General features: G+C 39.5%; 3 protein-coding genes across 24 annotated transcripts in view; 1 reads left to right on the top strand and 2 right to left on the bottom strand.

The window, feature by feature from the left end:
- Nucleotides 1-267: 267 nt before the first annotated feature.
- g6pca.1 (glucose-6-phosphatase a, catalytic subunit, tandem duplicate 1) lies at nucleotides 268-5,219 on the bottom strand. Its single transcript, XM_012879487.3, has 5 exons — nucleotides 4,874-5,219; nucleotides 4,684-4,793; nucleotides 3,800-3,905; nucleotides 3,592-3,707; nucleotides 268-3,460 (listed from the first exon to the last, which is right to left on the bottom strand). The coding sequence occupies exons 1-5, from the start codon at nucleotides 5,089-5,091 to the stop codon at nucleotides 2,955-2,957; spliced, it is 1,056 nt and encodes a 351-aa protein (XP_012734941.2). The 5' UTR covers nucleotides 5,092-5,219; the 3' UTR covers nucleotides 268-2,954.
- A 2,877-nt stretch (nucleotides 5,220-8,096) lies between these two features.
- Nucleotides 8,097-10,732, top strand: g6pca.2 (glucose-6-phosphatase a, catalytic subunit, tandem duplicate 2). The gene is made up of 5 exons (XM_012879482.3): nucleotides 8,097-8,409; nucleotides 8,500-8,609; nucleotides 9,120-9,222; nucleotides 9,595-9,710; nucleotides 9,808-10,732. Exons 1-5 carry the CDS (start codon nucleotides 8,177-8,179, stop codon nucleotides 10,308-10,310), a joined length of 1,065 nt encoding a protein of 354 aa, XP_012734936.2. The 5' UTR covers nucleotides 8,097-8,176; the 3' UTR covers nucleotides 10,311-10,732.
- A 5,263-nt stretch (nucleotides 10,733-15,995) lies between these two features.
- The window catches only part of LOC105937898 (ankyrin-3-like), a 143,599-nt gene continuing 132,364 nt past the window's right edge, over nucleotides 15,996-27,230 (bottom strand). For 21 of the 22 annotated variants that reach the window (XM_036142154.1, XM_036142139.1, XM_036142148.1 and 18 more), the window contains 4 exons: nucleotides 23,820-23,903; nucleotides 23,476-23,697; nucleotides 21,019-21,090; nucleotides 15,996-17,442 (listed from right to left, as the gene is read on the bottom strand). In XM_036142154.1, the coding sequence (XP_035998047.1) occupies nucleotides 21,043-21,090; nucleotides 23,476-23,697; nucleotides 23,820-23,903 (354 nt within the window). In that variant the 3' untranslated portion in view covers nucleotides 15,996-17,442; nucleotides 21,019-21,042. The remainder of the gene's footprint in view (nucleotides 17,443-21,018; nucleotides 21,091-23,475; nucleotides 23,698-23,819; nucleotides 23,904-27,230) is intronic. The other variant, XM_036142138.1, reaches the window with a different exon arrangement.

Raw genomic sequence — 27,230 nt, 5'->3', positions numbered from 1 at the left:
ACAGCTAGCGACTTGTCAAGCTTCGGTGTCTAGATTGTATTGCAAGCTAAGCTAATCAACCAATAATAGTTAATTCCCCCTCAAAATAATTTTCTTTGCAAATTTATATAAAATTGTTGAAACTCAAACTATAAAAGGGAAGTTCTTTCTGGAATTTTAGTTAACATAATTTGGTTATACTCTGACCTGATCTTTGAAGCATGGTCCTTATTAAATATGTACAAAACTGCAACATGACAACCTGTACAACAAATGCAGAGTCTCACAACCAATTTGTTACTTTTTATTAACATGTTGAGGACAGTGACATGCAATGAGATCTGGGTTCAGGTAGGCAGGGGAAGCAGGAGTTTCAAAAGGACAGTGTTAGAAATTTGCTAAGAGACTTTAGAAAATCCTGGACCCATTATTGCTTGGTCATATTTGCATGCAACACTATTGTGAAACTATTATTTCACTAAATTGTCAAAACTAATGGCATCAAAGAACACCAATTTGAATGTATTATCTAAAAACACTTAAAAATGCGAAGACATCTCAGATGTTTTAGAAAAAGATTGAGAACTAGCAGAAAAAAAATCAATAAGATTATAGAACTATAACCAGTACAGATCCATGTAAATATGAAACACCTCTTCTAATGCCAACTAAATATCCACCCTCTTGGTGTATATAACTATGGAATTAAAATCTGTACATCTGTAGTCATCCCGAAATCATTTTACCAAAGTCCGGTACCAGCATACAGAGACACATATCATTAACTCACAAATTACAATCTGGAATTTGTGTGAGACACAATGACATAAAGAGGTTCATTATTGTAGAATGTTTTCTAATTAAAAAAGTAAACACTTTAGTTGATGCTGAAAGTTTCTTTTTGCAAATAGCCTGCGGTAGGCAATGTCTATACAGCTTCACTGCATGTCAATGTTTGAGGAAGCCAAATTTACCTGTTTCTAGCCCTTGCCACGCCAAAGTTAATTAATAGCAACTCCTGATTTGTAGTAGGTTCCCTGTAACAGAAGCTTTAAATCATTTTCCTTTTGTGAATAGTGTGAAATTGCTGACTGTATTAAAAAAAATACTGACTATGTTTTTTTTTTTTACTTTTTCAACATATAAGGAGCAAAATAATGAAATTTTCCCTCCCTTATTACAAGGTACTCAAAAAACTACAAACTGTTAGTTTTGCTCGTTATGGCCTCTTGTGAAATGATCTTAAATAAAAACATCATACCAAAAGCCTTGGTACATTTGTACAAAAAGTGTAAAGTGAAATTTATAAAACCTCAGCTGACAAAAAACAAAACAAAAAAAACCAAAACAGTTTCTAGCCCTTGTCAGACGCTAAGCTAATGAACGAGCTAACTGCCAACTCATTAGAATCACTCGGTTCCCCTTATCAAAATATTAAAACCATCTTCCTTAGTAAATGTTTACTAAATCGTGTAGCCTATGTTACTAACTGTAAAAAGACTATTAAATTTCAAAGTCAATTTTTGGGACTTTTAACTGAATCATTACAAGTGAAGCTAACCTTCTCCAAACAATTAACTTAATTTGTCACATTAACGAGTGAAATTTCCATTGCAAGAATCTTTAAACACTTTTCACAAACTGTAAGACAAATCTTTAGCTTCTTTTGGGACTGTTACACATTTGTAACAATATTACCTCTAAGACAAGTAGGCTACCTGATTTTAGCCTTTGTCACCAGCTAATTAACTGTTAGCTTCTAGCCTAGCCTGTCAGTGTAACTGTGAATTAAACCATATTTGCCCCACTTTTTAAAGTTAACCCATCCAACTGCTAAGTTTGGCTTAGCTTGTTTGAGGCACTTTCTCATTCTCTTTGCACAGTTTGCTCAAAAACAAGTGTTAAATTTATATTGTTAGGATTTGTCCCTTTGCTAAATGCCCAAGGGAAAAAAAAAATTATATAGATAATCCTAATTATAAACATACTAACTTGTACACATATGAAATATGTCCTGCACTTATTTGTTTAGAGAACTTACTGACAAAGTGAATTGAGGACATCAAGTAATGGTTCATGTAAACTGTGGATGCACAATATATCGGCATTAACATTGGTATCGGCCATTGTAAGTAATTTTTTAACATATCAGTATCGGTCCAATAAGTACAACAAGGCCGATATTAACAACCACTGTTTATTTCCAACTAGTTGGTCTTTGTGCAAGTGTTTCAGGACGGGATGGGGTTGGTCATGCGGATTCTTTTTTTTTTTTTTTTTTTGGCCTGTGACAGTGCCAATAATGCATTGCAGCCAGGGTTGTAGGGTTTTAAATGAAGCAGCGATGCAATGTCAGCAGTGTGGTCATTTTTTATGGTGTCAAAAGAAGACATAGGAAAAGAAGCGTGTAAGGCTAGACTATAACCCACGTTCCAAAATTTAGTTAGCATAGTTTACTGGAACAATATTTAGCAGACTTACAATTTAATTTATTTGCATCAGTTTCTCCTTATAAAAATATATAAGAAATGGTTCCAAGGAGAAGTGCTTTCCTGTGTAAATAAAGCTACTTAATCACACAAGAAAACTGTAATAGTAACATGTAGTGACCAGAGACAAAATGACCTGAAAATCTCATACTAGAAGTGCTATTCTTGTTTTGTTTTTTAAGGCCCAATTAATCCATTTGAAAAGTCATCAGATCATAGGGATATCTTTTTAGCGACAAAAAAAAAAAAAAAAAAAAAAATACAGCTACAATGTGTGGCAAGTAAAAACTGATTGTTTATGACTTTGAAATTTGTATCACCTTGGAGAAAAATAAAATGAGCTGGTTCCTCCTTTTTTGTACTTGCATAATTTAAGCCACTCACCTATCACTGGTTTTTAATTGACACAGTTTACTTTTAGAGAAGAAAGCAATTTTACCAAATAAGCAATAACTGAAACTAGTAACTGACCACCTGAGATATAAATCACAAGTTCTTTTCAACCTCTGTTCCTTTGCAAATCCTGCAGAGAGCCCATGGAACCAAAGTGGTTGGGATTAAAAGTGCAAAGACACTCTTACCAAAAGACAGAATATAGAAAGTCATATGATTTTCTGGGGAAAATGTCCATCCATCCAAGAGCTGAAGCAAGAACAAAGAAATCATAATGCACCCCATCTGGAAAGCAGCATTTGTGTTCTTCTTGATTCCGTGGTAGAAAGGAGAATGCAGTCCAAGTCCGAGGCCAAACAGACTGCCCATGTTACGTAGGAGGCTGGCGAAGGGCGTGCTGTCCAGATGGATCCACTCAGGCCTGCTGCACCACTTTTGGGCTTTGTCTAGGGTCCAAAGTAGGTCCACTCCTACAATTTTAAGCAGCACGTAGAAGCCAATAGCGAAGGAAGCCAAGAAGAGCGTGATGAGGAGGTACTTGCTCATGCTGGCGTTGTAAATCCACTTTTTCTTGGAAACTATACCCGCGACTACAATGCCTGTAAAATAAGAGGGGTGGGGTCTTAATGTTAAATGACTTTAAACATTAGTGAATTTTACTTTAGATATTAAGATGATCCCGGTTTTTAGAGTTACAGATAATTTCTTGAATTATTTTAGACATACATACCTGTGATGACCCCCGCAATAACCTGATGTGGAAAGTGAGCCGCCATGAAAACCCTGGACATGCAGACGATCAGCACCACCAGAAACATTAAGGCCCACAAGCCTATCTGCAACAATCTGACAATATTAATGCAGAATGTAAGCTCCACCACATTCTCATTCTTTTTTTGGGGAGAAATTTAGTATTGAATTGTGAAGAAAAAACTCACCTGTATAGAAAATTGGGGCATTGTTTTTCTTTTGCAATTGAAAGCAGAGCCGTGACCATCACATACCAGACACCAGCTACACCCATTGCGTGACCTGAGGGGCTGCCTGGATTATGACATAGAACCCAAATGTATGTTTTAATTTTTATGGTATTATTTTATTTTTCAAGGAAATCAAGTTAATATATGCCATGTGATGGACTAGCACCCTGCCTCTTGCCCAATGACTGATTCAGAAAAGCACCAGTGCACCCATTACCAGGCATGGATAAGGGGGTATAGATAATGGATGGACAGATGGCTGTAAAAGCGATGTACTTTCTATTTTAGTGATAATACCAGCGTCATGCATATGGAAAGTTTTCACCGAGTTTTGCAAATATTCACTTCTAGTTACACTGTTCTCAGTCAACCTGGCTTTTTTATGTTTTTTTATATTTCCATATTCAGATATAAATGTCCGTAGGTATCCTTAAATAATTCAAATAGAGTGTGACAAATATAGTTTTTTTTCCCTTATTAAGATTTTTATTTCAAATGTCAATACTGCTCTAGATGTTACCACATCACTCCTACTACAAAAGATCATGCTTGCAGATGTGCAAAAGTGTCTGAGAGAAAGTGGTAATCTGTAAATTGCTGAAGTAAAGATAAAAACCACTACAACTGGACAAAGGCACTGGAACAGTGAACTCATTCATAAATATTCCAAATGATATCCATTGACTGAAAGCCAGGAGATACAATTGACCTTGTGTCAATTATTTACGCATATATTAAGCAGGCTTGGAGTTCACTGTGCCAGATAAACGTAATCAATCATTGCTCAGTTCTTAAGAAGAAGGCAGGAATCACGTGATCAGCAGGTCTGTCCTGAATCTTACCTGGTCCAGTCTCACATGTGATAGGAAACTGTTGCAGCGACGGGGCCTTTCCAACTCGGTAAAACTGGGTCTCATGAACCCACCAGTAGGGCCTCTCCCCAGAAAGAACCCTGCAATGAAGAACCGTTGAATTAATCGGCATGCTGTTACGCTGCACTTACAGGAACTGTTACTAAGTTAATTCATTTACCATTTTAGCACTAAATTGAGCCAGTCTCCGATGACAGCCACCCAGATTAGCCTGACCCCGGTGTCCCTGCGCATGTAGAACCAGACAGGGAACAGGCAAAAGAACGTGGTGTGCAGATCGGCCACGGCGGAAGCGAGGTTGAACAGGCCCTCGTACCTGCTGTATCTGGTCTGCAGATGAACGGTCAGCTCGACCCCCCAGCTGTGAAGGAGATCCATGATATCAAAGTGCAGACCTCGGACTGAGGGTGATAGCTGAAATCTGGGCTCCTTTGTCTTATTTGCCAGGACCAGTTAACGGAAAGCTCCCTCTTAGACCGTCCTGTCCGCTCGGGCTCCGTGTGATTCCCATTGGACTTTACTCAAGGCTAGCAGATTTGTTTGCCTTTGGGACAGTACAGACAGGGAGTTCCTTAACCTTTACACCCCTTCTGAGGCCCTGTCTGTTAAATCCATCGATGAAGAAACCAGTCGCTCCCCATAGTTAAAACTATACTTTTAGTCTCATGTCGAATTTACTCAGAAAGCACCCTAACCCAAAGGGCTATACAACTCATAAAATACCATAATACGATAAAATGACATAAAAAAATTTAATTTAGGAGCAACGGAGTGAAAATTGGTAGATATTTTTAAATATCCAGCATTGCAGAAGTCCCAATATGTGGAGGAAGTTTATCATAAAGGCCTGTCATCCACAATGCTTTCAATGTAATGCAAAAACAGTAAGAAGCAAATGTTCATTTCAATCTGAAAAACTCACACGGAAAGAAGAGACAATTAGAAGAATTTATTGATACAATATTTTAAGACTTTGGCGCTCAGACCTCGACAGGAAACATTCACGCTGAATTATACTTCAATATGCATAATCAGGTGTATGAGAATAGGAATGATCCCCCAGGCCTGAAACTGGTGGTGGAGTGGAGATAGAAGAAGTTTGTTCAGTCCATATGATGATCTGTTTGAGCTAGATGTCCAATTTGATAAACACAGGTTTGCATGATTGTCCATGATGAGCAAGGTTGAAGCGACTGTGGAGAGGAAAAACTCCCCTTTGGGAAGAAACCTCTGGCAGAACCAGGCACAACATGTCCAATTTGATAAACACAGGTTTGCATGATTGTCCATGATGAGCAAGGTTGAAGCGACTGTGGAGAGGAAAAACTCCCCTTTGGGAAGAAACCTCTGGCAGAACCAGGCACAACATGTCCAATTTGATAAACACAGGTTTGCATGATTGTCCATGATGAGCAAGGTTGAAGCGACTGTGGAGAGGAAAAACTCCCCTTTGGGAAGAAACCTCTGGCAGACCCAGGCTCAACATGGTGGTCTTCTGCCAGACCGATTGAGATATGACAGCGAATTCTGTAGAGTCCAGGAGGAATTACACTCTAATAGGAACAAGGTTGTGGGAGCACATAGGAAAGCCAGATGGAGCTGCTATGATGGTGGAGAAGGGGATGGAGGTGGGTTGAATCCAGTCATCAGAGTCCAGATCAGACATCGCACAGCGACTGCTTGCTTGCTGGGTAGAAGTTGAGCTGGATTTGAAGTTCTTTTAAGACGAATCCAGGACACCGATTGGCTTCGAGGAGGAGCAGTTCAAAGCTGATTGGCTTGCGTCGGAGGCGAATGAGTCCTTGATTGATGGAGGTAAGCAATGAGTTTCTTCAGTCTGAATTTCCGCATTTAGCTTCATTAGACCTCAGTCACCCTGTGAAATTATGTAGAGGTAGAAAGATCAGCAAGGTCATGAGGTGTAAGCCCTTTCAACATCTTAAAATCTATTCTAAAATGCACAGGCAGTCAGTCTGAAAAACACCTTTGATGAGAATACAGATGCATCTCAATCATTTAAAATATCTCAAAGTAATTTAATCCAGTAATTGAATTTTAAATTAAGATAAATTCTGATTGCAATTGTCATTTAGAAACTAAAGGGCTTTGCTTTACGATCATATTAAGGTTGCAGTCGTTGCTTGGGCACAGTTTTCTGCAACAATTTTTCCTTTCACCTAACTTTCCATGGATACGGCAGTCTTTGAACATCCAGTGTCTTTAACATTTACATTGTGTGCCTTACCCCCATTGTGGAGGGTATTGGTGGCTGTGTGCTGGAAAACTAAGTAAGTAGTCTTTCTACTGACCGTATAAGCCAGAACATACTATTTCCGTATCAAAGGTCAACTAACTTTTTGGTTTTAAAAAGCTGTAATGATCACAATTTACAAAATTAAACATGAAAAATATGACAGCTCTCATCCCAGCAAAACCCTCGAACCTATCACTCTAGGGGATCCCAAAGCATCCCCAGGCCAGGCGGGAAATAAATCTCTCAAGCAATTTTTGGGAATGCCTTGAGGTTCTTCTCCCATTGGAACTTGCCTGGAAAATCTCCAAAGGGAGGCACTCAGGAGGAATCTTGATCTGATGCCTGAATCACCTTGACTAGCGTGGTTCTACTCTGGGCCCTCACCAGATGAGTTCCTTGGGCCATCTCTAAGGCTGAGCCAGGAAACAAAATGGAGGATTAAATATGATCCTTTAATTCCAATAGGATGTTCTGATTGAGAAATGAGATTGCTCTAGTTTGCCATATCAAAAAAATGGAACTGTCGTCTAAAAGCTCTAGGGTGGCAAATATGCAGCGTCAGCAAAAGATAGCAGATCATTCATCGTCTCGCAAACTAAACATGTAACGATTTTAATTTGAATTCTGAACCTGCAGCACAAATTCTTTTATCGTCTCTCCAGTTGTCTGGACGTTCGAGCATGAACTGACGTAATTAGTTTGATCGCTGAGTATTTCCTCCTTATATGCTCAGCTCAAAATCATTTAATCTCTCTTCTTCTTATGCAATCCACAAACAGGTTGCTCCATCATAGAACTACTCGTCCCAATCATCAAAAGAACAACTTACATAACTCGCAAATTACAGAAAACAAAATTTAGAATTAATGAAATGCAAATACAGAGGGGTGAATATCATTGTTTACGCAGGTCACAGGTTTGACCCCTTTTTTGAACCCCCGCACAGTGACTCAGTGGGAAAGGCTCCAATCGTCCTTTTGTTTTCCCTTTATCTCGTCGACGTGTTGGTGTGACGAACCTCACAAACTCCCAGTGCTTTATTACACATGTGTAAGGTCCAAAGATCAGAGTGAGCATGCGTTTGTGCAGTGGGTCCCCGGGTATAAAATCAACCAGCTGTGTCACTGATAGCCACAGTCCTCTTTTTTTTTTTGACCATCTCACTCACAGCTCAGCAGGCTGAGACCTTGCTGCTTCCCGCAGACTAAGATGCTCACAGATATCATGGATGCCATGCAGGGTTTTGGGGTGAGCAGCACCCGGTACCTGCAGACCAACTATAAGGATGCACAGGGCCTGTTTCTCTGGGTCTCCTGGGCGGCGGACCTCAGGAACACCTTCTTCATCTTCTTCCCACTCTGGTTCCACCTGCGGCCCTCGGTGGGAATCAAGCTCATCTGGGTGGCTGTAATTGGAGACTGGCTGAACTTGGTGTTTAAATGGTGAGCTGAAGACTTATAATGAATAAAGCAAATGACTGTTGCCTTTTTCAACACCCTGACAAGAGTTTTTGTTTCTGCTTCTTTCATCAGGATTCTGTTTGGAGAGAGGCCGTACTGGTGGGTCCATGAGACGGCTCATTACACGGACGCTGCTCGCCCGCACATTGAGCAGTATCCAATGACCTGTGAGACTGGACCAGGTGAGGGATGCCACTTGTTTTTAACACACTCATGAACTCAAAACATGAATGTACCCTTTTCACACTTGCAAGAATTCAAAAGTTGTGGAACAGTTAAGAAACATTTTGCATCTCTTTGTTGCCTTTTTTTTTTTTTTTTTTTTTTTTTTATAAAAATAGCTTTTTTTTTTATGATTTATTTTTGCCTATTCAGCAAACTAGCATAATAAAAAAGTACTGGGGGCATAAACAGAAAGGTATTTTGACCTTTTTCTTGACTTAGTTTTGCACAATTAAAATTTTTAGACAGTAGTTTATGGAAGAGAGAAAAAAACATTGAAACTGCTGATGAGATATGCATAGAAAACAACATTCATGATGCATTACATAAAGCAGGTGAATACATTTAATAAAGCCAAGGGTTTTAATAGTTTTTTTCATTAAATCAATTGTGAAAATCAAACATTACAACTTTTGTGTGCTGCAGTGTTTCTTAATTTTAACATCTCCCTTGTGTCTTTGTGAATGCAGGCAGCCCCTCCGGCCACGCTATGGGAGCTGCAGGAGTCTACTACACCCTCGTGACTTCCATCCTCACTATCCTGACCAGCAAGAAATCATCAAACACAAACTGGTGAGTGAGAAAACCACAAAAATAAACTTGGAGTTTTAATTCTGTCCCCCTGTAGCCCCCCATGGCGTTGGAGTTGTTTACCACTTTCCTCTATCAGAAGCTTATCATCCAGGACACACTATCTGTCCTAACTGTGGTTGATCATTGACTTCTGGAGCACACTGAGTGTTATTCCTGGGCTGTGTTTTTACTTTCAGGCAGATTAATTACTGTTGATATGGAAAGTATAAAAGGATTAATTGTTTTATTGTACTAAAAGGCTCCGTGACGTGTTACATGTCTGATTTTAATCTGAAGTGCTGACTTTTGGGGTACAGGAAAAAAAAAACAGCCGGATTTTAGTCATTAAATTTTCACATTATATTTTCACAGGTATTTCAAGGCTCTTCTGTGGGCGGTGTTTTGGGGAGTCCAGGTGTGTGTATGTCTATCCAGGGTGTTCATTGCTGCCCACTTCCCCCATCAGGTCGTTGCTGGAGTCATCACAGGTCAGTGCAGATTTGATATATGTTCAACCTATCAGGATCTTAAACATACAGTGGCTAGCAATCCAGCCTAACATGTGATGTGCTTTAACGTTTGCAGGTATGATTGTGGCCGAGGCCTTCAACAGAACTCGGTGGATCTACAACGCTAGCATGAAGAAGTACTTCTACACAACGCTCTTCCTGACAACCTTTGCCGTCGGCTTCTACGTGCTACTCAAAGCTGTGGGCGTGGACCTTCTGTGGACCCTGGAGAAAGCCCAGAAGTGGTGCATCAGACCTGAGTGGGTCCACCTGGACTCCACGCCGTTCGCCAGCCTCCTGCGCAACATGGGTACCCTGTTTGGCCTGGGCCTAGGCCTGCACTCTCCCCTGTACACCGAGACCAAAAAGAGCAGCAGCGCTTCGGCCAGAGCAGGGTGCATCGTCAGCTCTCTGTTCCTGCTGCACCTGTTTGACTCCTTCAAGCCTCCCACGCACATCGCGGCCCTCTATTACCTGCTCTCCTTCTGCAAGAGTGCGACCGTACCCCTGGTCACCATCAGCATCATCCCGTACTGCGTAAACAGAGCTCTGAGCCAGCAGTGGAAAAAGGGAGTGTGAGCGGCAACCTCAGGACTCGAAGACTAAAGCGATGCAAGTGCAGGGAGACACTGAACATTAATCATCACAATAAAAAGCCTCTCTTTTGGTGCTTTTTGAATTTATAGGACTGTTTGACTCAGGAAAAAGCTCGAGATGAACGATGAGAAACTGCATTTTGTGTCATTCAGACACTGAACTCTGAACACTGTAACAATAGGAGAAAACACCGTCCAGGATGCTCAGCGGCACTTACTAAGAACTGTTGTAAAGATAACAAAACATTATCGTTGCAGTTATGTCAGGGTTCTGGAGAGAGATGAATGAGTCTAGTTTTGAGTGTTTGCTCTTCAGCTTTGATATGCTATTTCAGTTATGAAACTATTTGTATTTTTCAATGTGTTTTTTTGAAATGTTAAGAATATTTTTTAAATAAAATCTGGGGAAAAAAGAAGTTAGACTTGATTCTTATTTCAACGATTACACATCTACGTACCTGTGATAGTTTGGCTGATCACTGCCATTCATGTCTCATAAAGTTAATGACATCCCATCCTCCAGGGTGAAAAAACTCTTATGCATTTTACAGTTGGTTGTAAAGTGTGTGATGAGTTTACTCTTATCTTTTAATCAAAGGAACTTCCCATCCAAAAATAAACTGTTGTGATACATAAACAAGCAATGAGGGAAGTCAAAGTTTGCACTGGCACTTCAGACAAATTAAGCAATATTATTCTACAGTCCAATTCAACAAGTGAGAATATGCGTTCCAATGAGGCTTGTTTTTTTAGATAAAAAGTAGTTTTTGATATCACATTGATGAAGCCCAAATTTCTGTATTAATTGTTTTTTATTGGTCTGATGTAAATTTCTAATCTTACATGTCGTGTTATAGACTAGGATTAAACTATACACAAGTCTTTACTAATCTATCCATCATCTTCCACTTATCCAAGATTGGGTCACGAGGGTAAACAGGTCCAGGAGAGAAACCCAGACATCTCTCTCCCCAGCGACATCTTCCAGCTCATTCTTACGGATCCCAAGGCATTCCCTGGCCAGATGGGGTAAACAGTCCCTCCAACAAGTTCTGGGTCTTCCCCGACGTCTCCTCTCAGTGAGAAACCCCGGAAAATCCCTAAGGGAAGGCACCAAGGGGGGATCCTAATCAGATGACCAAACCATCTCAAATGGGTCCTTTCCATGCGGAGAAGGAGCGGCTCTACGTTGAGCTCCGCCTGGATAACAGAACACCTCACCCTATCGCTACAGCTCCAGAGAATGCTTATTTTGGCTGCTTGTATCTGGTATCCCATTCTTTCGATCATAAGCCATACCTCTAGAGCCAGTGTGACATTACAGAAGGGGCTGGGATTTGTAGTGTAGGCCCTAATAGCTTTTTAGGCTATTCACTTGTTAATAATTCACATTACGAATCTGGGGTCTCATTTTTAAAGCTTGCGTAAGCAATAAAATGGTACACACGCGTGCTTACATCACCATTATGCTTCAGACTCCGAGAATTGCATTCTGCTATACCCTGCTGGGGAGACTGGCTACAACTCCCTCTAACGGGCTGAAAGGCTGCTCTCCAACCCCCAGGGTGCAGGTACGCCTACACTCACACACCCATGCAGGTCTCATCGACCATCAGCTTCCTAGAATGTTTTTTGTAGTGTTTGTTTCGGGTGGTGGTGGGAGGAAATCGTAGATAAAATAGGTTTGCTCATACAGCATGTGATGCTCAGTCAGACGTCAAGCACACCACACCACACACGAACAGATTTCACTCAGGATCCTTCAGATGTCAGATGGGAAATCTTGCGAAATCTCTCAAGATTAAATGTGAGTTCAGCGTAAATAAGCAAGGCTGATGAGGAAGAACAATGGTAATAGTTTGTGGACTAATTTCAATGGAGTAAACATAACAAAAAGAAAGTGCGTTGTTGGTTAAAGCTATAGTTGGTAATCCTGTTCAGGAACACTTTTTGTAATACAAGGCGAAATGGTCCTTCCATCCTGAAAGTAGTAAATACATTATGCATTCACAAAAAGGAGGTTAAAAAGTTGTTTGTGTGGGAGCTGCAGGCCGGTAAAAACTTTAACCAATCCATGCCACTCAGTCCGAAGGGCATGGATTTGTCAAAGTTTTGTTCCTGCTTTCATTCCTCAAGTTCTGGGGGTGTCACCATATCTATTGGTTGTCCCACATGGCAATTATTCTGACGCGCTCACGTAACGCCAATGTCCGTGCTCGGTTCTTCACACAGTTTACGCTTGCTGGCTATGCATGCGCACTTCTAGTGTGTAAGTATCCGGTTAGGCTAGCGGCTAGGTTAGCGGTAAGCTTAGAGGTTAGCCGTTCTTTGTAGCTCCACTGCTCTCACCATTGACTTTGAACATGACTGAGAGTCGCATGAAGCGAACCGGATTTGGGAGATTTTTAAGAGGCGATCCCCCTCAAAGAGTGGAAAAGCGAGGTAAGCCGGTCTTGCGCAGGCACAGTTATTCAAAAAGGGACTTTTTGAATAACTGCGCCAACCCTAGCTTTAATAGTCTTTTGGAAATGAACTTAAAGGAGTGGAGACAACCCAAGCAGGGGCCCTACATTTGCTGCCCTATGATATGGAGGTGAGCCGTGTTTTTTTTCTCTCTCTCTCTCTCTCTCTCTCTCTCTCTCTCTCTCTCTCTCTCTCTCTCTCTCTCAGGGATTCCCTCACCTTGCTTTCTGATTGGCTACATGTCACATTCAACTGGCTCGTTTGCCCTCGGAGAGCACCAGGGCAAGTCAATCCAACAGGTTTAATATCCCTGATTTGACGTTGGAGCGGACCAGATCACTCTTAACACACCACCCACGGCAGTAATATCTCTTAAGATAGTCGGGGCCTGTTGGAAGGGGAGGATTGGGGCAGAATCAGGGCTAATTATGTCTTGACAGCCTTAAGAGACTGACTTTTGTATTTAACTTTTTTATTTTTCACCTTCAGTCTGGTGGTGGGCAGCATGGGACCCAGGGCATCCACACCCCCGCCGGCTCTGCTACAGCTCAGGACCATAGGTTAAAGTCGGAATGTAGACGGAGCACTAAATCAAGAGCTTTGCTTTTTGGCTCAGGTCTTTCTTTACCACAACAGACCAGAGCAGTGCCCACATTATTGCAAATACAGCCTCAATCTATCCGTTCGTCTCTTGTTCCATCCTACCATCACTCGTGAGCAAGACACAGAGGGGAAAAAGGGGAAATATGGTTGGTTAAAGGACAAATTCATTATGTATGTATAGAAAATTACCTTTTTTCTGTCATCATACATCTTAATAATATAATAGGATTTCAAAACGACCATGAAACAAAGTAAAACAGTCTTAAAAAGGACCAAAGCATCAATTTCCCTTTCTCACAACAAAAGCAGACAGCTGTTTACTGTTTTTGCTGACTAATGCTTTTTCTGCGAACAAACTCATTTTACACTGGCAGCAATTCAAACACTGAAAACTAAGTGTTCTGTTGTACCTTCTGCATAATCTCTAAAGACACAGAAACCATTCTGGGAGAGCACAAATCGATAACTGGCATGGCCGTCAGCCCAAGTTGCAGTGATGACATAGATCCCCACGTCATGCTTCTGTCTGAACACTGGTTTGTACACATGCAGGGTTTGAGGCAAGCTACAAAAATCAATATTTGTGTTTGGGAACTTTGAATTGGGAGAAGGTTTTGTGTCAAATGACGTCTGACACAGTTTTTGACCTAAAATGTACAGTTTTAGGAAAATTGGTGGTATAGTGTGGTATAGTGGTTAAACTTTTTGACTTTAATTCAGGAAGGAACCTGAATTCAAATGCCAGTTGCATGAGGAAGAGTATCCAGTGTAAAAACCAAGTTTGTGTACACATTGAAAGAACATTATCCATATAACACTATCTATACATGTTTGCATGTAACAAGCCTCAGTGTATCCCATTAGGAGTTATGTGACAAACCAACACAAACTAGCGCAAAACTGTAAAGTTGGATGAAAATAATACATCATTTTCAAAATGTATTACAATTAAAACCCAATTAATTGTGCAAAAAGAGGGCGATTTAATCTCAGTATAAATACATAAGGCCTCTGAGGATTGTTTGAGAACACTAGAGAACAAACAGTATCATAAAGATTTATGAACACAGCAGACAGTTCAGGGAAAAATCTACACTAATTAGCTTTGAACATCTCATAGAGGACTGTTCAATCCATTATCTTAAATTGTAAAATAATTCCCATCTATAGTTTGATACAAGTCGTGTGCACCTTGTAATTACCATGGCCATCATAGAATGTGGGTAGCATCATGCTGTGGGATACTTTGCTGAAGCAGGAAATGAGAAGTAGGTCAAAGTGATAGGAAAGATGGATGGAGCTGAATAAAGGATAATACAAGGAGAAAACCTATTAGAGGCTGCAAAAAAACTAAATAATTGGGTGGAGCTTCACTTTGTAATATGACACCAACATTAAACATACAGCCAGAGCTACAGTGGAATGGTTTACATCGGAGCATATTCATGAGTTAGAATAGCCTGGAAATTAATCTAAGAACTGATTTTCAAATATTTATTTCTAGGAAACTTTTAAATTATGTATCATTTTCCTTCAACCTCACAATTATGCTACTTGTGCTGGACTATTGGAAATAGTCTTGATCTTGAAAGAGTTGAAAGAGACTTTTACACATCACTGTTGATAGCTGTAAATTTGACCACCAGCATGTCTGAATAAAGTGAGACTGCTCTCTTAGGACGCCCTAGGAAGGTTGTCAGGCAATATGGAAGCAATATAGCATCGCACACACTGCCCTCCTACAGGAAAACAGACGTGTATCTGGGTTAAAAGTCGAGGTTATACCTCAGAGTGGGACAGATTTTTCAGCTGTTGGACATGGCCCACCTTAATAACGACTGTGGGCATACAGCTTGGCGGTGATCTAACTGTATCTGAATTTCTACAAACACCAACCAGGTCCAGGTGGCTTTGCCAAAGTCCAATGATCAAACATGCGGCTAAAGTGCAAACATCATTCTGTTTAATTTTCTGTTTTTGTCCCTATGTGAACTGAACAAAGCGGTGAAATTAGCACGAACTAGGGCGATTCTCGGTAAATGCATGTGGGAAAAATGATGTTTGTGCTGAGCGGGCTGGAATTGGCTTTGACAGGGGGTCAACTTTGTCCCTCCAAGACAAAGTTTTGGCAAAAGAAGGTCCTGTGTATCTTCATTAGGCGTGGCCCAAAAAGTTTATCTGAAAGAGAACCAACAAGCAAGAAGATCCTGAGTTAAAATCCCGGCTGGGCCAGAACCTTTTTGTGGGGCGTTCAGTGTCTCCCTTTGCGTGCTTGGGTTCTCTCTGGGTATCCTACCACTGACCCATATCTGGATGTGTGACCTGTCCTCATCTGTTGTCAAGAATCTGCTCAAAAAAATAACATTGTTATTGCCTTGTACTGCTAAAAGGTACACAGCCTGTTCACTGACCTCGAACAGCAAATCCCGCTGGTTTTCTGAGGTTGGGACATTATTCTATTTGGGAATGATGCAACTTGAATAATGCATTAAATAAGACATTCTATAGGTTATGTTCAATACATAAAAAAACACAACAAACCAGTTATTTGGTTAAAACACAATTTATTATTATTATTATTTTCTTTTTTTTTTTTTTTTTTCTTAAATAATTACTTGAGTCATCCAGGGTTGGCTATGTTGGTTTGTCATACATGTTGGTACCAGATTTACCATCAGTACATGAATAGGGTAGATTTGTATTAAAAGGAAAACAAACCCCACGAAAAATAAAATTTACACTAAAAGAAAATAACATTTTCACCAACGTGCCGTCACGAGTGTGATTTTTTGTGTTTCCAGCTGTTGGTATAGTTACAGTAAGGTGATTGAGGCTAAAAATCTGATTATGTTCAACAGTTAAACAAGATGGATGTTGTAAAAACCTAACATAAAAACAGTCCCCTTTTTAAAAAACACCTGTAGACATAAAATCTATAGTATGCATGATGGGAAACAAAGTTTTATGGTGTTACACACACATACACACACACACACACCCTTACACATCCAGTACATACATACTCAGGGCTGCTGGCAGCTCAGAGCTAATATTCCAGCTCGCAGGTTACATCCGACAAAACCGTCTGCACTTTGCTGGATCAAAAGAGCGAAGCTTTACTGTCCCACAACTTGAATGGGGAGCATGTTTATTAAATCTAAGACAGCCACAGATGATACACATTTGTGTTATTATGAACCTGAACAGAAAAAGGAGTTCTGTCAAACCATCTCTAATTGTATTACAGTGCTTTAAAATTAGAAGGGGGAGAAAAAAAAAAAAAAACATTAAAAATAAAGTGACAGAACATGCAGCAAAATATAATTTCTTTCAAGAATGTTCCACAGCAGAGGAACGGTTAAAACAGATACCCAACGTGTAAAATTAAGCTGATGCATTCGTTCATCGTTCTCATAGAGCTGTTTTGATGCTTTTTTTTTCTCTACATTATTTAGGAAGAGCAAATCAGGTCACACAGTCAAGTGCACTGACTCTGCAAAGCCTCACCAGCTCAAATCAGTGCATAAACAATCTGTGAAGCTACTATTTTTTTTTTGTTTTTATACAGTGTCATTTATATACAACAAAATCACAATTTATTGTTAGATTTTATTCAAAAAAAAAAAAAAAAAAAAAGGAACCACATGGCACACTCCAGTGCTGCTGTCTGAGATTCAGGAGGAAATAAAATAAAAGCACAGTAAGAGGCGAGTGTCTGAGAGAGTGGAGTCTGTTCTGTCAGCAGTTATTCTCTCTGGCTGCAGATGCAGTTCGTTAGCCGCTGACGAGCGAAGGTTCGCGCTCACATCCACGAGTGGCCCCCTGTGTGTTGTTGTTGTTGTTTTTTTACTGACAGTGAGTGAGTTCAGTGGCATGCTCATGCGAAATCAAGGAAAAGTAACGTCGTCTTGTTGTAAACCATGCGCTGTGGGTGATTGTTTCTAATACGTTTCGGCTGACTTGACACAGTCCTCCCGAGCTGCTGCTTCTTCGTGGACTCCAGCTCAGGTGTTTGTCCGAGTGTGGAGATGCTGTGAGCGTTTGAAAACCTGGAGGGTAAAAGGAAAAATTCACATTTTGAGGCAAAAATTGAAAAAGCGCATTAAAATGCTACTTTCAGCTTCTCACATGTGGTGTTTTTTTTATATTGTCTTGCATAAATATTCATACCCCTTGAACTCCAGCCATGCAAGTGACAATACACTATCACTGGCGGGGATGAAACGGCATACAAGAGGGAGGTAGCTACCGCACATCTGATTAAGAAGGCTCACACTGCAAAAAGGAAACTCAAAATACGTAAACTTTTCTTGAAATGAGTGCATTTTTCCTTAATTTGAGCAGCTAAATAAGACTATTTGCCAATGGAATGAGCATTTTTAGCCCTAAAATAAGATAAACAGATATCCTGCACTTGAAATAAGATGATAAAGATGAATTGTTCTTATTTTAAGTGCAAAAATCTTATTCCATTGGCAAATAGTCTTATTTAGGAAAAATACACACATTTCAAGAAAATTTTACTTACTTTGAGTTCCCTTTTTGCAGTGCAGAAGAAGCTGTGCTTTCTGAGGAGACTGGCGAAGTTTGCTGTGTCTCCGAAGATCCTCAGAAACATCTACAGCTTCATCGTTGAGAGCATCTTGACCAGCTACATCACAGTCTGGAAGATCTACAGCAGTGGACTGCTTAAAACAGTGGAGAACATCAGCAGGACCTCACTGCCTTCTATGCAGAGCATCACTCCAGAGTCCACAGAGGAGCTCACCCCATCCTGAAAGACCCCAGTACCCACCCTCAACAAGAACTCTTCACACTTCTCCTCTCAGGTACAGAAGTGTGAAATGCACGACCTCCAAGACAAAAGAACTAACTCTTTCCCTCTGCCGACTTTCTGTCCGACTTTCTTACGATACATACTTACTACTAGTAATCTTACTATGGTTTTATTTCTTTTCATGTGTTGTATTACATTTCCTGTTCATTGCCATTCAGTGTGTGGAGCAAAGGAAGAATTTAACTACCCCAGGAAACCTGTTTGACTGGATATGACAATGAAGGAGAAACTTGAACTTGAAACTACTACACATTTAGTCAGTTTAAAAAAGAGAAACTAAATAATAATATATCCAGTGATGGGCAGTAGCGCTGCCACATGTAGCGAAGCTATTAGTTAAACTACATTTTCCAGTAGCTTGACCGTAGCGTCGCTGCTTAATGAATCAAGTAACTTTCCTGTAGTGACGTTATTTTTTTGATCAAGTAGCGACGTAGCGTCCACAAACACTACAAAATCCAGGACATAACTAAGAAATGAAACCAGGTTTGCTATTTTGAAACAACATTCAGATCTGAGTTGTTGGTTGGACATGTTCATGCGCGAGCTTCTACTTTGCCTCTCCTGTCTGTATCTATCGAAACATGCGCATGCGTACGGCAGTGAAACTTATGGCAAGCCGATTAGGCAAATTATCGTCCGTACAATAACGTGCAGTTCCAACCCGTTTTTTTACATCCCCGCGCGTTTTTTACGTCAGCGCGCGTTTCCAGCCAGAACGCGCGGTGACGTAAAAAACGCGCGCTCGCGTAAAATACATACGGTGGCGTTAATAACGTTTGGTGGCGTTTTTTGCATATTATATTATCAGGAGGTTGTATTTTATGTGCTCAGCCACTAGATTTAAAGGTGTTTTACCCAATAAGAACACTGCAGCACCAGACACAACCAGGAGGTCCCTGATCGTCGGGGAAAGGCAGAAAGAAGATGCACCTTCCTTTCTGATCCTGTCTAAATCCTGCTTAGTTCAATAATAAAGTCTGATATTACACAAAACTCACTCTGCTTGTTCTCCCTACTTATGCCCTTGGTGCAGAAGATAAATAAAATCTTTAACAGAAATGTTATTATGAATTCTGAAAATATTATCATGTGAATATAAATACAAAGCATACAGAAAATGCACCTTTATTAAGTGACCTGGTTTATTTTATTTAGCTTTTAATTTCTTTTCAACATTTAGTGAACAAGGAGAGTGAGAACACTTCACAGTACCTTTAATTTGGTACTAATAACAGTAGTTTGTTTCACAGAGTACTGTACTAGGCAAATAACCTTTTTGTTTTATTTCTAGCAGTAATTACTTCAGTTTGTATTTTATTATGCTGCTCATAAAGCAATGTCTACACTGTGTTAGGTCATTGGCTGATCTTTAATAAATGTTTTAACCAGTGTATCAGACTCATTTTCAATTGATCTGACATTAGGTTGGTACAACGTTAAGTAGCTTCTGATGTAGTTAAGCTACTTTTAACACATTTGTGTAACTTAGCTTGCTATATTTCTATAGGTGGTAGCTTTTGTGTAGTGAAGCTTAAGTTATTGTTGAGTAACTGATAGCTTAGCTCACTACACTGGACAAGTAGCTTGCCCAACACTGAATATATCAACTACTTCAAAATTATTTACAAGGGTTTTTTGCATTTGTATTCATCTCATTTTATTTTAGTGCAACTACTTTCAGAAATTACCTCACCTTGGCATAAAGCTAGAGCTACAATGGAATGGTATCCAAAGTGCGGTCCTGGGACAACCTGATTTTGTGTGGCCACAACTGCAATTCAAGAATTATACAAATTCGATGCAAATCTAGTGCAGACTTTTTATTTTTAATTACGGCAAAATTAACTAATTCAACTAATCAAAATGTTCTTACAGTTGAAAATATAGGGAATAACATAAAGTGTTCCTCTTTTAATAAACACATTTTTTGCATTCCTTGTATTTCATAGTAAATAGAACGGCACCTATCCAGTTACTTTCTCTCTGAAGCCGATTTAGGTGCTCCCAAAACTATATTTAATGTATTGAACTATGCTAACTACAGCAAGTAAAAAGTGTACCAAATACTTGAAGTTGTTGTTGAGATTAGACAACATTTTTAATAACTTTTTTCAAACGTGGTCAAATAAATTTTCAAACTGGATGCCTTTCTTTTTAATAAGGTAACAGTGCAAAAGTCTTGTTAAGTGACGGATCTACAGTGATTAGCACATTCCCTTCCAACAAAATTGGGTTTGTTTCTTTGATTAGAACTTGCACGCTTAGATTATTGTCGATTTAAAATATTTAAAATGTATATTTTAAATATATATCTTTTTGTTTATTTTAGGTTTTAAAAATAGCAAGTATGATTTTTTTCTATTTACTTGACAATAGGGATTACCATGAATGTCTGTTACACAAAATCACAAGAAGATCCACGAAGGTTTGTGGCTGTAACATCACACAACTCACAACGGTTAAGGTTGTACGAATACTTTTACAAAACTCAGCATCTTTCTGTAAATGTAATCATTTTAGGATAAGGAAAAAAAACTTCATTACCATTTACCCTCACTGATCAAAACAAACAAGCAAAAAAATTAAATTAAATTAAATTAACACCAAGCTGAGAACCCAAAACGAATGATACCGACAGCACGTAATTTTGTATTTATATAGGTTTTAAAATTATTTCATTTGAGAGGGGCTGCCAGATCTCGAAGAAAATAAGTGATAGCATCGCAAATGAAGTGACTGTGGTACAGGAAGTTGCATTAGATAGTAAGTGTGAATGTTCTCTCACCAGGTTTATATTAGAGCTTTGTTGTTAAGACTGACTCTTTTTCCCGTGCTTCTTGTTGGAACCGTCTCCAGGCTGGGCAGAAAATGGTTGAGGGAAGCAGCAGGTTCATCATAAGCATGAAACGAAAGAAAAAAAGACATTGGGTTATTTATTCATTCAAGCTAAAACTGATGTCCTGGTGTTATTGAAGCGTACATCTTGTTGGCCACTACAGCAGGCAGCATGCTGGAAGAAAAGTTAGTTTACAGAAAAGAAAGAAAACATTCTAGCAATATATAGGCATATTGCAGAAGTTTGGTTATTTAATGAAACACCTGACATTTTGTTATTTACAATATGAATCACAGCAAAATCACTGCACGCTGCTTTTGTAGGACGAATCAACCCAATTTTTCACGCAGGAAAAACTGTAGAAAAATGACTGCTGTTGTATTGCAGAGATGACAGCTTGAATTTTCATCTTCAGACTAAACATAAAGTGAAATACAAGAACATTCCCGTTTTTTTACTGTTTGATTTTCAATAGATTTTTGAAACTTTACAATTCAGTCGATGACTTCAGTCCAAACAACAAGCAAATGTCCACAAAATCAACATGCTGACTCCTGCTCAATGTAATGCATATGGTATCTAGAAATTATACCTGTGCCAATTGCTGATAAAAGACACTAAATACAGCGGGCCCATCCACACGGAAATGAAATTAGGTCAATCAGAAAAGGTATTTCGTAATTTAGGCTGTGCGTCCACATGGATTCGGCGTTTTGGGAGATTGTGAACGTTCATTTTAGAAACCAGGTACTAGCGTAGCGAAATGTGAAAATGGCGCATTCGTGTTTCTGTGTGTACATGCGAGTACCATCTTTCCTGAAATGATGACATTGTAGCTTCACCTCTCTGCGGCATTCTTTGTTACATTCATGCTAAGGCAAATATTGGCTTTGTGCCCTCGGTTTCTTCCTTTTAACCGTGCCAAATGACATAAAGGTCATGTTGAAGACGCAGAAAAGTTTCTGTTTCATCCCCTGCCTTGTTGCTGGCTTTACTTCACATGAATTGTCCACACATGGCCGGTGTTTATTGTGTGTTTCTGTGGCAGTGTCACAGTGCCACCAATGGGCATTCCTACTAAAGTGTTTTTAGTGGTGCTCTGTCCTTTCGTGTAGACGCACATTTTTTCACAATCATTTATGAACATTTACAGCGTTCTTGTGGACTAGGGCTCAAATGTCAAATTTGTAATCATTTAGTTAATTAGGTAACTTCCACAGAAATGTGAATCAGCTTTAACCAGTGTTGTCAGGTCAGATATCAGCCACAAAACTATTTAACAGTGTTTTTTTGAACCCATCAAAATATACTAAGGTTGGGGTTGGGAGCAGGACTGGGGCAGTGGTTTATTTTGCCTTTAAGGGGAACTTGCCTTGACATCTTTATGTGAAGTCTTCCTAGTTGTTCCAGTTATTTAAACTAGCATTAGTCTGATTGCGTTCTATTGTAGATAACATCCCAACACGTACGTACTACACATAAACCCATATAAAAGCTTGTCACTTTAACACAATCCTTGTATGGACCCTAGGTCCTCAGATATCTTTCAAGCAAGGCTGAACAAGCCACTCTCTGTGGGCTTATCTTTGTAGCAAAACGTTTGTTTAATTCAGTCTTCTCATAGAAAGACAAAAGCTTGTCTTAATATTAGGGACTTAGTGACTCAAATACTCATGTAATTGTATCCCCCTGTGGCGAGACTGCCACAGACTGCAAAATTCTGTCAAAAAATATTGAATGGCTTAAAAAAATTATTGAAATATTCTAAAAGTTACCATAAAAGAATAAATAAAATAATTTTTGGTGAAACTTAAAAGTCATATTAGTTTATGCACTCTCCACAAAGCTTAACCTATTACTTTCACAATACTGTTTTCAGATTGCTGCATTTTTACACGGGCGTCTATTTACCTCAAGGGATTTTGCTCAGCTGACTATGAAGACGGTAAATTATGACCCGGCAGGTTAAGTCTGACCAGTTGGCTTGGATACAGTAACCGGATTTACACAAAACAAATTTATTCTTGTTCCCAAATTTTGGATTGACTTCATAAAACATGAAGTAGGCGGGTTTCTGGAGGTTTTCTCCAAAAGCGAATTTAAACTGTAAAAAGACAAAAAAAAAAAAAAAAAAAAAACATTGCTAATTAAGTTAGGTGGCTATCATTATGACAACCTTGTTTAATCAGTTTCTTGTTAATCTTTATATCTTCCAAGACTCAGGATTGGACATTTTTCTGTGGCTGTTTTGTGGATCAAAACATGAAAGTCCACTGGAACCACAGTTCTAAACACCAGGAAATAAACTAAATTACCTGACAGATATGTTTTTTATGAGCTTTATCTATTTTCAGCGCCATGCATGTGCCAGTCAGTCATAGTGCGGCGGTAGGTTTTATCGGCAACCTGTGTTTTCTCTCTCTGGGGTTCCTCCTTGTGGCCATGTCGGGAGCGCTTCCCTCTTTTCTTGCCTCTACCCCCCTTGTTCTCTGCTGTAGCTTCTGCTGATCCAGAAGCAACTGCTTCGCCTACATCAACACCCAAAGCGCCTTCCCCTGGTGTATTCTGGACTTCACCTTCCCTCCTTTCCTGTGAGTTGAAACCGCGACGCACCACCTTTCTGATAACCTGTAGGGGGCAGAAGCAGGTCAGGAAGTGGAGGATGGAAATGTTTTAATGGGGAAGAATGATGGAAAGACAGATGCGATGTTTGTGGGTAAGCCACAGCGAAGCAGGGGGAGGATGGTTACTTTTCTGGTGACCAGACTGCCGTCTTCGTCTATGAAATGCTCCTCAGTAACAGACTGTCCAGGAATGTTTCTGGCCTCCTCTCCCTGCGGTGAAAGTTTGAGGAAGAAAGGATGAGTGGAAAACAAAAGGTGGACAGGTGGGAAGGAAAGGGAGAGCAAAGCTGCCTGCTATTTAAGAATTAAAGCAGCCCTTTCAGAAGCACATCAACAAGAACGACTCTGATTGTTGTGATCACATCGGGATTATGTTTTTTCATACAGCTTCAAAAAGTTTGGATCGCAAAGAAAAAAAATAAACCTTCAGATGCAAACTCAAATTATTTCAAACCTGCTGTCATGCAAAAAAACAAACAAACAAACAACAACAAACTCGGGAGCATCTCATTCACCAGCACTGCAGTCCACAAAAATCAAACTTCTCATACATGAAGGTAGATCATCTTTTTTTAAAGCAAAGTGACTTGTTGATCATCCCAAACCCCCATCTAAGTGTTTTTTAGGGGTGTAATAAAATATTCAGCTCATGAGAACAGGGTGGTGTGTAATATTGGGTTTATTGGAATAAGACTAGAGACTAGCTTTTGATTTAGATTTTTTTGAAAACTAAAAATTACACTTATTTGGTTTGATTAATTAATATAAATGTTTCCCAAATCATAAACTTTTTTAAATAATCTGTAATGTGTGGGGAATAATTCAGTTCAGATCGGAAAGAAGCTTATTTTTGCAGGTGACTCCAAATGATAGGTTCATAGATTTAGTTAAAGTAAACTATTGTCCAACGGCAGCAATTGGCAAGTATGTGAAGATGATAAACATGATGAGTCCACAACCTGGACAGGTTATTATCTCGTTTGCAACGCAAGTACACAAAATAATGTACAATAAAATGCAGATTCTGCATTTTATGGTACTTTTTATTGCATTAGCTGTCTTTAACCTTTTACTGTATTTTGAATTACTAATTTTAAAAAAGTATAAAGCACTTAGGCCAACTGCGCTTTATTTTTAAGTGCTATTTAAATAAATCTGAGTTAAGAATATTAGATATTCGTTTTTAGAGAGAGAGGAAATATGGTTGGTTTGCAAGAAGAAGTTCTTAAAAATAGTTCAACAACATAAAATACTCTTTTCTTTTTGTTTTTCTGACTGTGATAATAAAAAATACTGTATATAAAAGGCACAATTTAAATGATCAAATTTATATCCACGTAATAAAGACACCCCCTGATTATCATTAATCTATGGGTTCACCTATCAATGTAGGCCTATGACGTCATTTGTTAATGTGGCTGAGTTTCATCAAGACCTCCCTGTGGTCAGACATTTTCCCCTTAGCTTGAAGCACACAGAGTTTGTTAAATTGCATCATTACACATGATCCAGCTACTGACTCTTTCCTCTCTTTTCTGCTCCATGCACTTCTAAGCTGTTCCAGTTCATAACCTTTGTTGTGACCTTTCACAGGGGCAGGTTTGTCATCTTAACCTCTGCCCTGACCAGACATTATCTCTTCTCTATTGCACAGGGCGCCTCTATAAGTGTGTAATTATGCATGACAAAGGTTGAGTTTGAAGTTGTTCTCCGCGCAGATGTTTTATGTATGTGTTCCGAACGGAAGAAGAAAAGCCGAGTCTACATTTTGCTTCACTGTTCACCCACTAGCAATAGTCCTAAAGGGCGAAGCCTTTAGGAAATATAGCACTTTTTTATGTATTGTAACCACACATTGTATTAGTATAGGCGCAGCTTTTCAAGCTCTGTGCCTCACTGGTTCCTAAACATTATTTAGGCCCGGATTGTCCTGTCCCAGCATAATTTATTCTCAATGATACTGGGTTGAGGCGGTGAGGTTGGCGAAAACTTTTTTTTTTTCATTGGAGCTCTGCACGTGAGGGATAAACATAGTAGGAAATTGCGTATAAATACTGACAGTAAAGGGTTCTTTTTAAAGAAGCATGAGTAGGAATGAGGGGTCTGGGCTCAAGCTTCCAATAATACAAGACCCATAAAAGTGCACACCAAAATGACGTGTGACTAAATTGAGTATTCGCACCTGAATTCAAATGCAATGCAGCACAGCAACACTCACAGCGCCACTGGTTCTGTGTCGATAAGATTGAGCAAAATAACATGAAACACAACTACTAACTATCCTATTGACTGTAGTTGGGACATTCTGCTACAGGCAGAAGGACATTAGAAGTAGTGGTGGACATTCTGAAGGCTAACCACTGATAAGGCTGGCTCCAAGGGGAAGGAGTGAAGAGGAGCATTGAGGCATCAAAACATAGTATAGACAGTTTAGAAGCAATTCAGGATGAATAAAAAAGAAACGTATAACTAGATTAAGTGGTATTTTCATCGGCATCTTGTTAGCCTTTCTATTTTCTGATAGAACATGCAGCCACGACTGGTTCTTAATGACGGTAGCTGGCAGCTACCCTCCCCTCTTACTGGCAGCCTACTGTGTACAGTCTCTAATTATTTTAGCGGTACGCAATACTGGACCGTACCCCTGTTGACAGTCACATAACTCCACTCTTAAGAGTCTGAAACCTGTTGTTCAACATGCCAATTCTCATTGCTACAGGGTGGCTTATCCGACTACTTCCAGTATTTATATGTTTAGGGAATGGAGTTACCTGTCTACAGTTCTGACCTCAAACATATTGTTAAGGGATCAGCTTGGATGTGCTGCTACTGCCAATATGGTGAAGACAACCACATTGGCTAAGTTGCCACAAATGTTGGTTGAAGAATGGGACGTCATCCCACAGCAGGATTTGACTAGCTTTTGACCAGTATGACGAGGAGAATTTTTCAGTAGCAGATGTGTACGGTTTATTCAAACTTCAATCATCCAACCCAGTAAAGAAACAAGAGTCAGTAGGAGAAACTGTGTCACTGGCTGAGAGGGTCTGGCAAGTTGTTGATGGGGTGCAACCCACATTCTCAACTTTTCTGGTAAACCTGTAAATGTATTTTTCTCACAAAATCAAATGCCGCAACACTTAGGGGTAAATACAAAAGATTTCTAACTTTGTAAGATTTATTGCATAGAAATAGTTACAAAAAAGGTTTCCCTCACTTTTTGTGAGTATAGAACAAAGGTTTTAAGAATGTCAAATACTTTGAAACCGACGTGCTACTGGTTAGCTAGTCACGTTATTCTGACAGTTTTTACAAATTGTTTGCATGTTATCAATGTTTTTGATTTGCCCAGAATGCTCGCCCAGAATGCTAGCAAACAATTTAAAAGTGGTGGAGGCTTTTTCAAAGCTAGCGTAACTGTACCTGGCACTAGTTCATACCTGAAAACTATGAAAAAAGACATCAAAATTGGAACGGGGTCCTAATAATCACTGTGACTGCGTACATTACCTTAAAAGATCAACAGCAAATGACAGC

Source organism: Fundulus heteroclitus, chromosome 10 (genome assembly GCF_011125445.2).
Source record: "Fundulus heteroclitus isolate FHET01 chromosome 10, MU-UCD_Fhet_4.1, whole genome shotgun sequence".
In the NCBI taxonomy this organism is placed as follows: domain Eukaryota; kingdom Metazoa; phylum Chordata; class Actinopteri; order Cyprinodontiformes; family Fundulidae; genus Fundulus; species Fundulus heteroclitus.
The sequence above is the reverse complement of the archived record's forward strand: the minus strand, read 5'-3'. Positions and strand labels throughout refer to the sequence as shown.

Coding starts and splice junctions, on each gene's coding strand:
- g6pca.2 (XM_012879482.3), top strand. CDS start 8,177: ATGCTCACAGATATCATGGATGCCATGCAGGGTTTTGGGGTGAGCAGC. Junction 8,410..8,499: donor CTGAACTTGGTGTTTAAATG/GTGAGCTGAAGA, acceptor TTCTTTCATCAG/GATTCTGTTTGGAGAGAGGC. Junction 9,711..9,807: donor CGTTGCTGGAGTCATCACAG/GTCAGTGCAGAT, acceptor TAACGTTTGCAG/GTATGATTGTGGCCGAGGCC.
- g6pca.1 (XM_012879487.3), bottom strand. CDS start 5,091: ATGGATCTCCTTCACAGCTGGGGGGTCGAGCTGACCGTTCATCTGCAG. Junction 3,906..4,683: donor CACATGTGAGACTGGACCAG/GTAAGATTCAGG, acceptor GTCATAATCCAG/GCAGCCCCTCAGGTCACGCA. Junction 3,461..3,591: donor TATTGCGGGGGTCATCACAG/GTATGTATGTCT, acceptor CTTATTTTACAG/GCATTGTAGTCGCGGGTATA.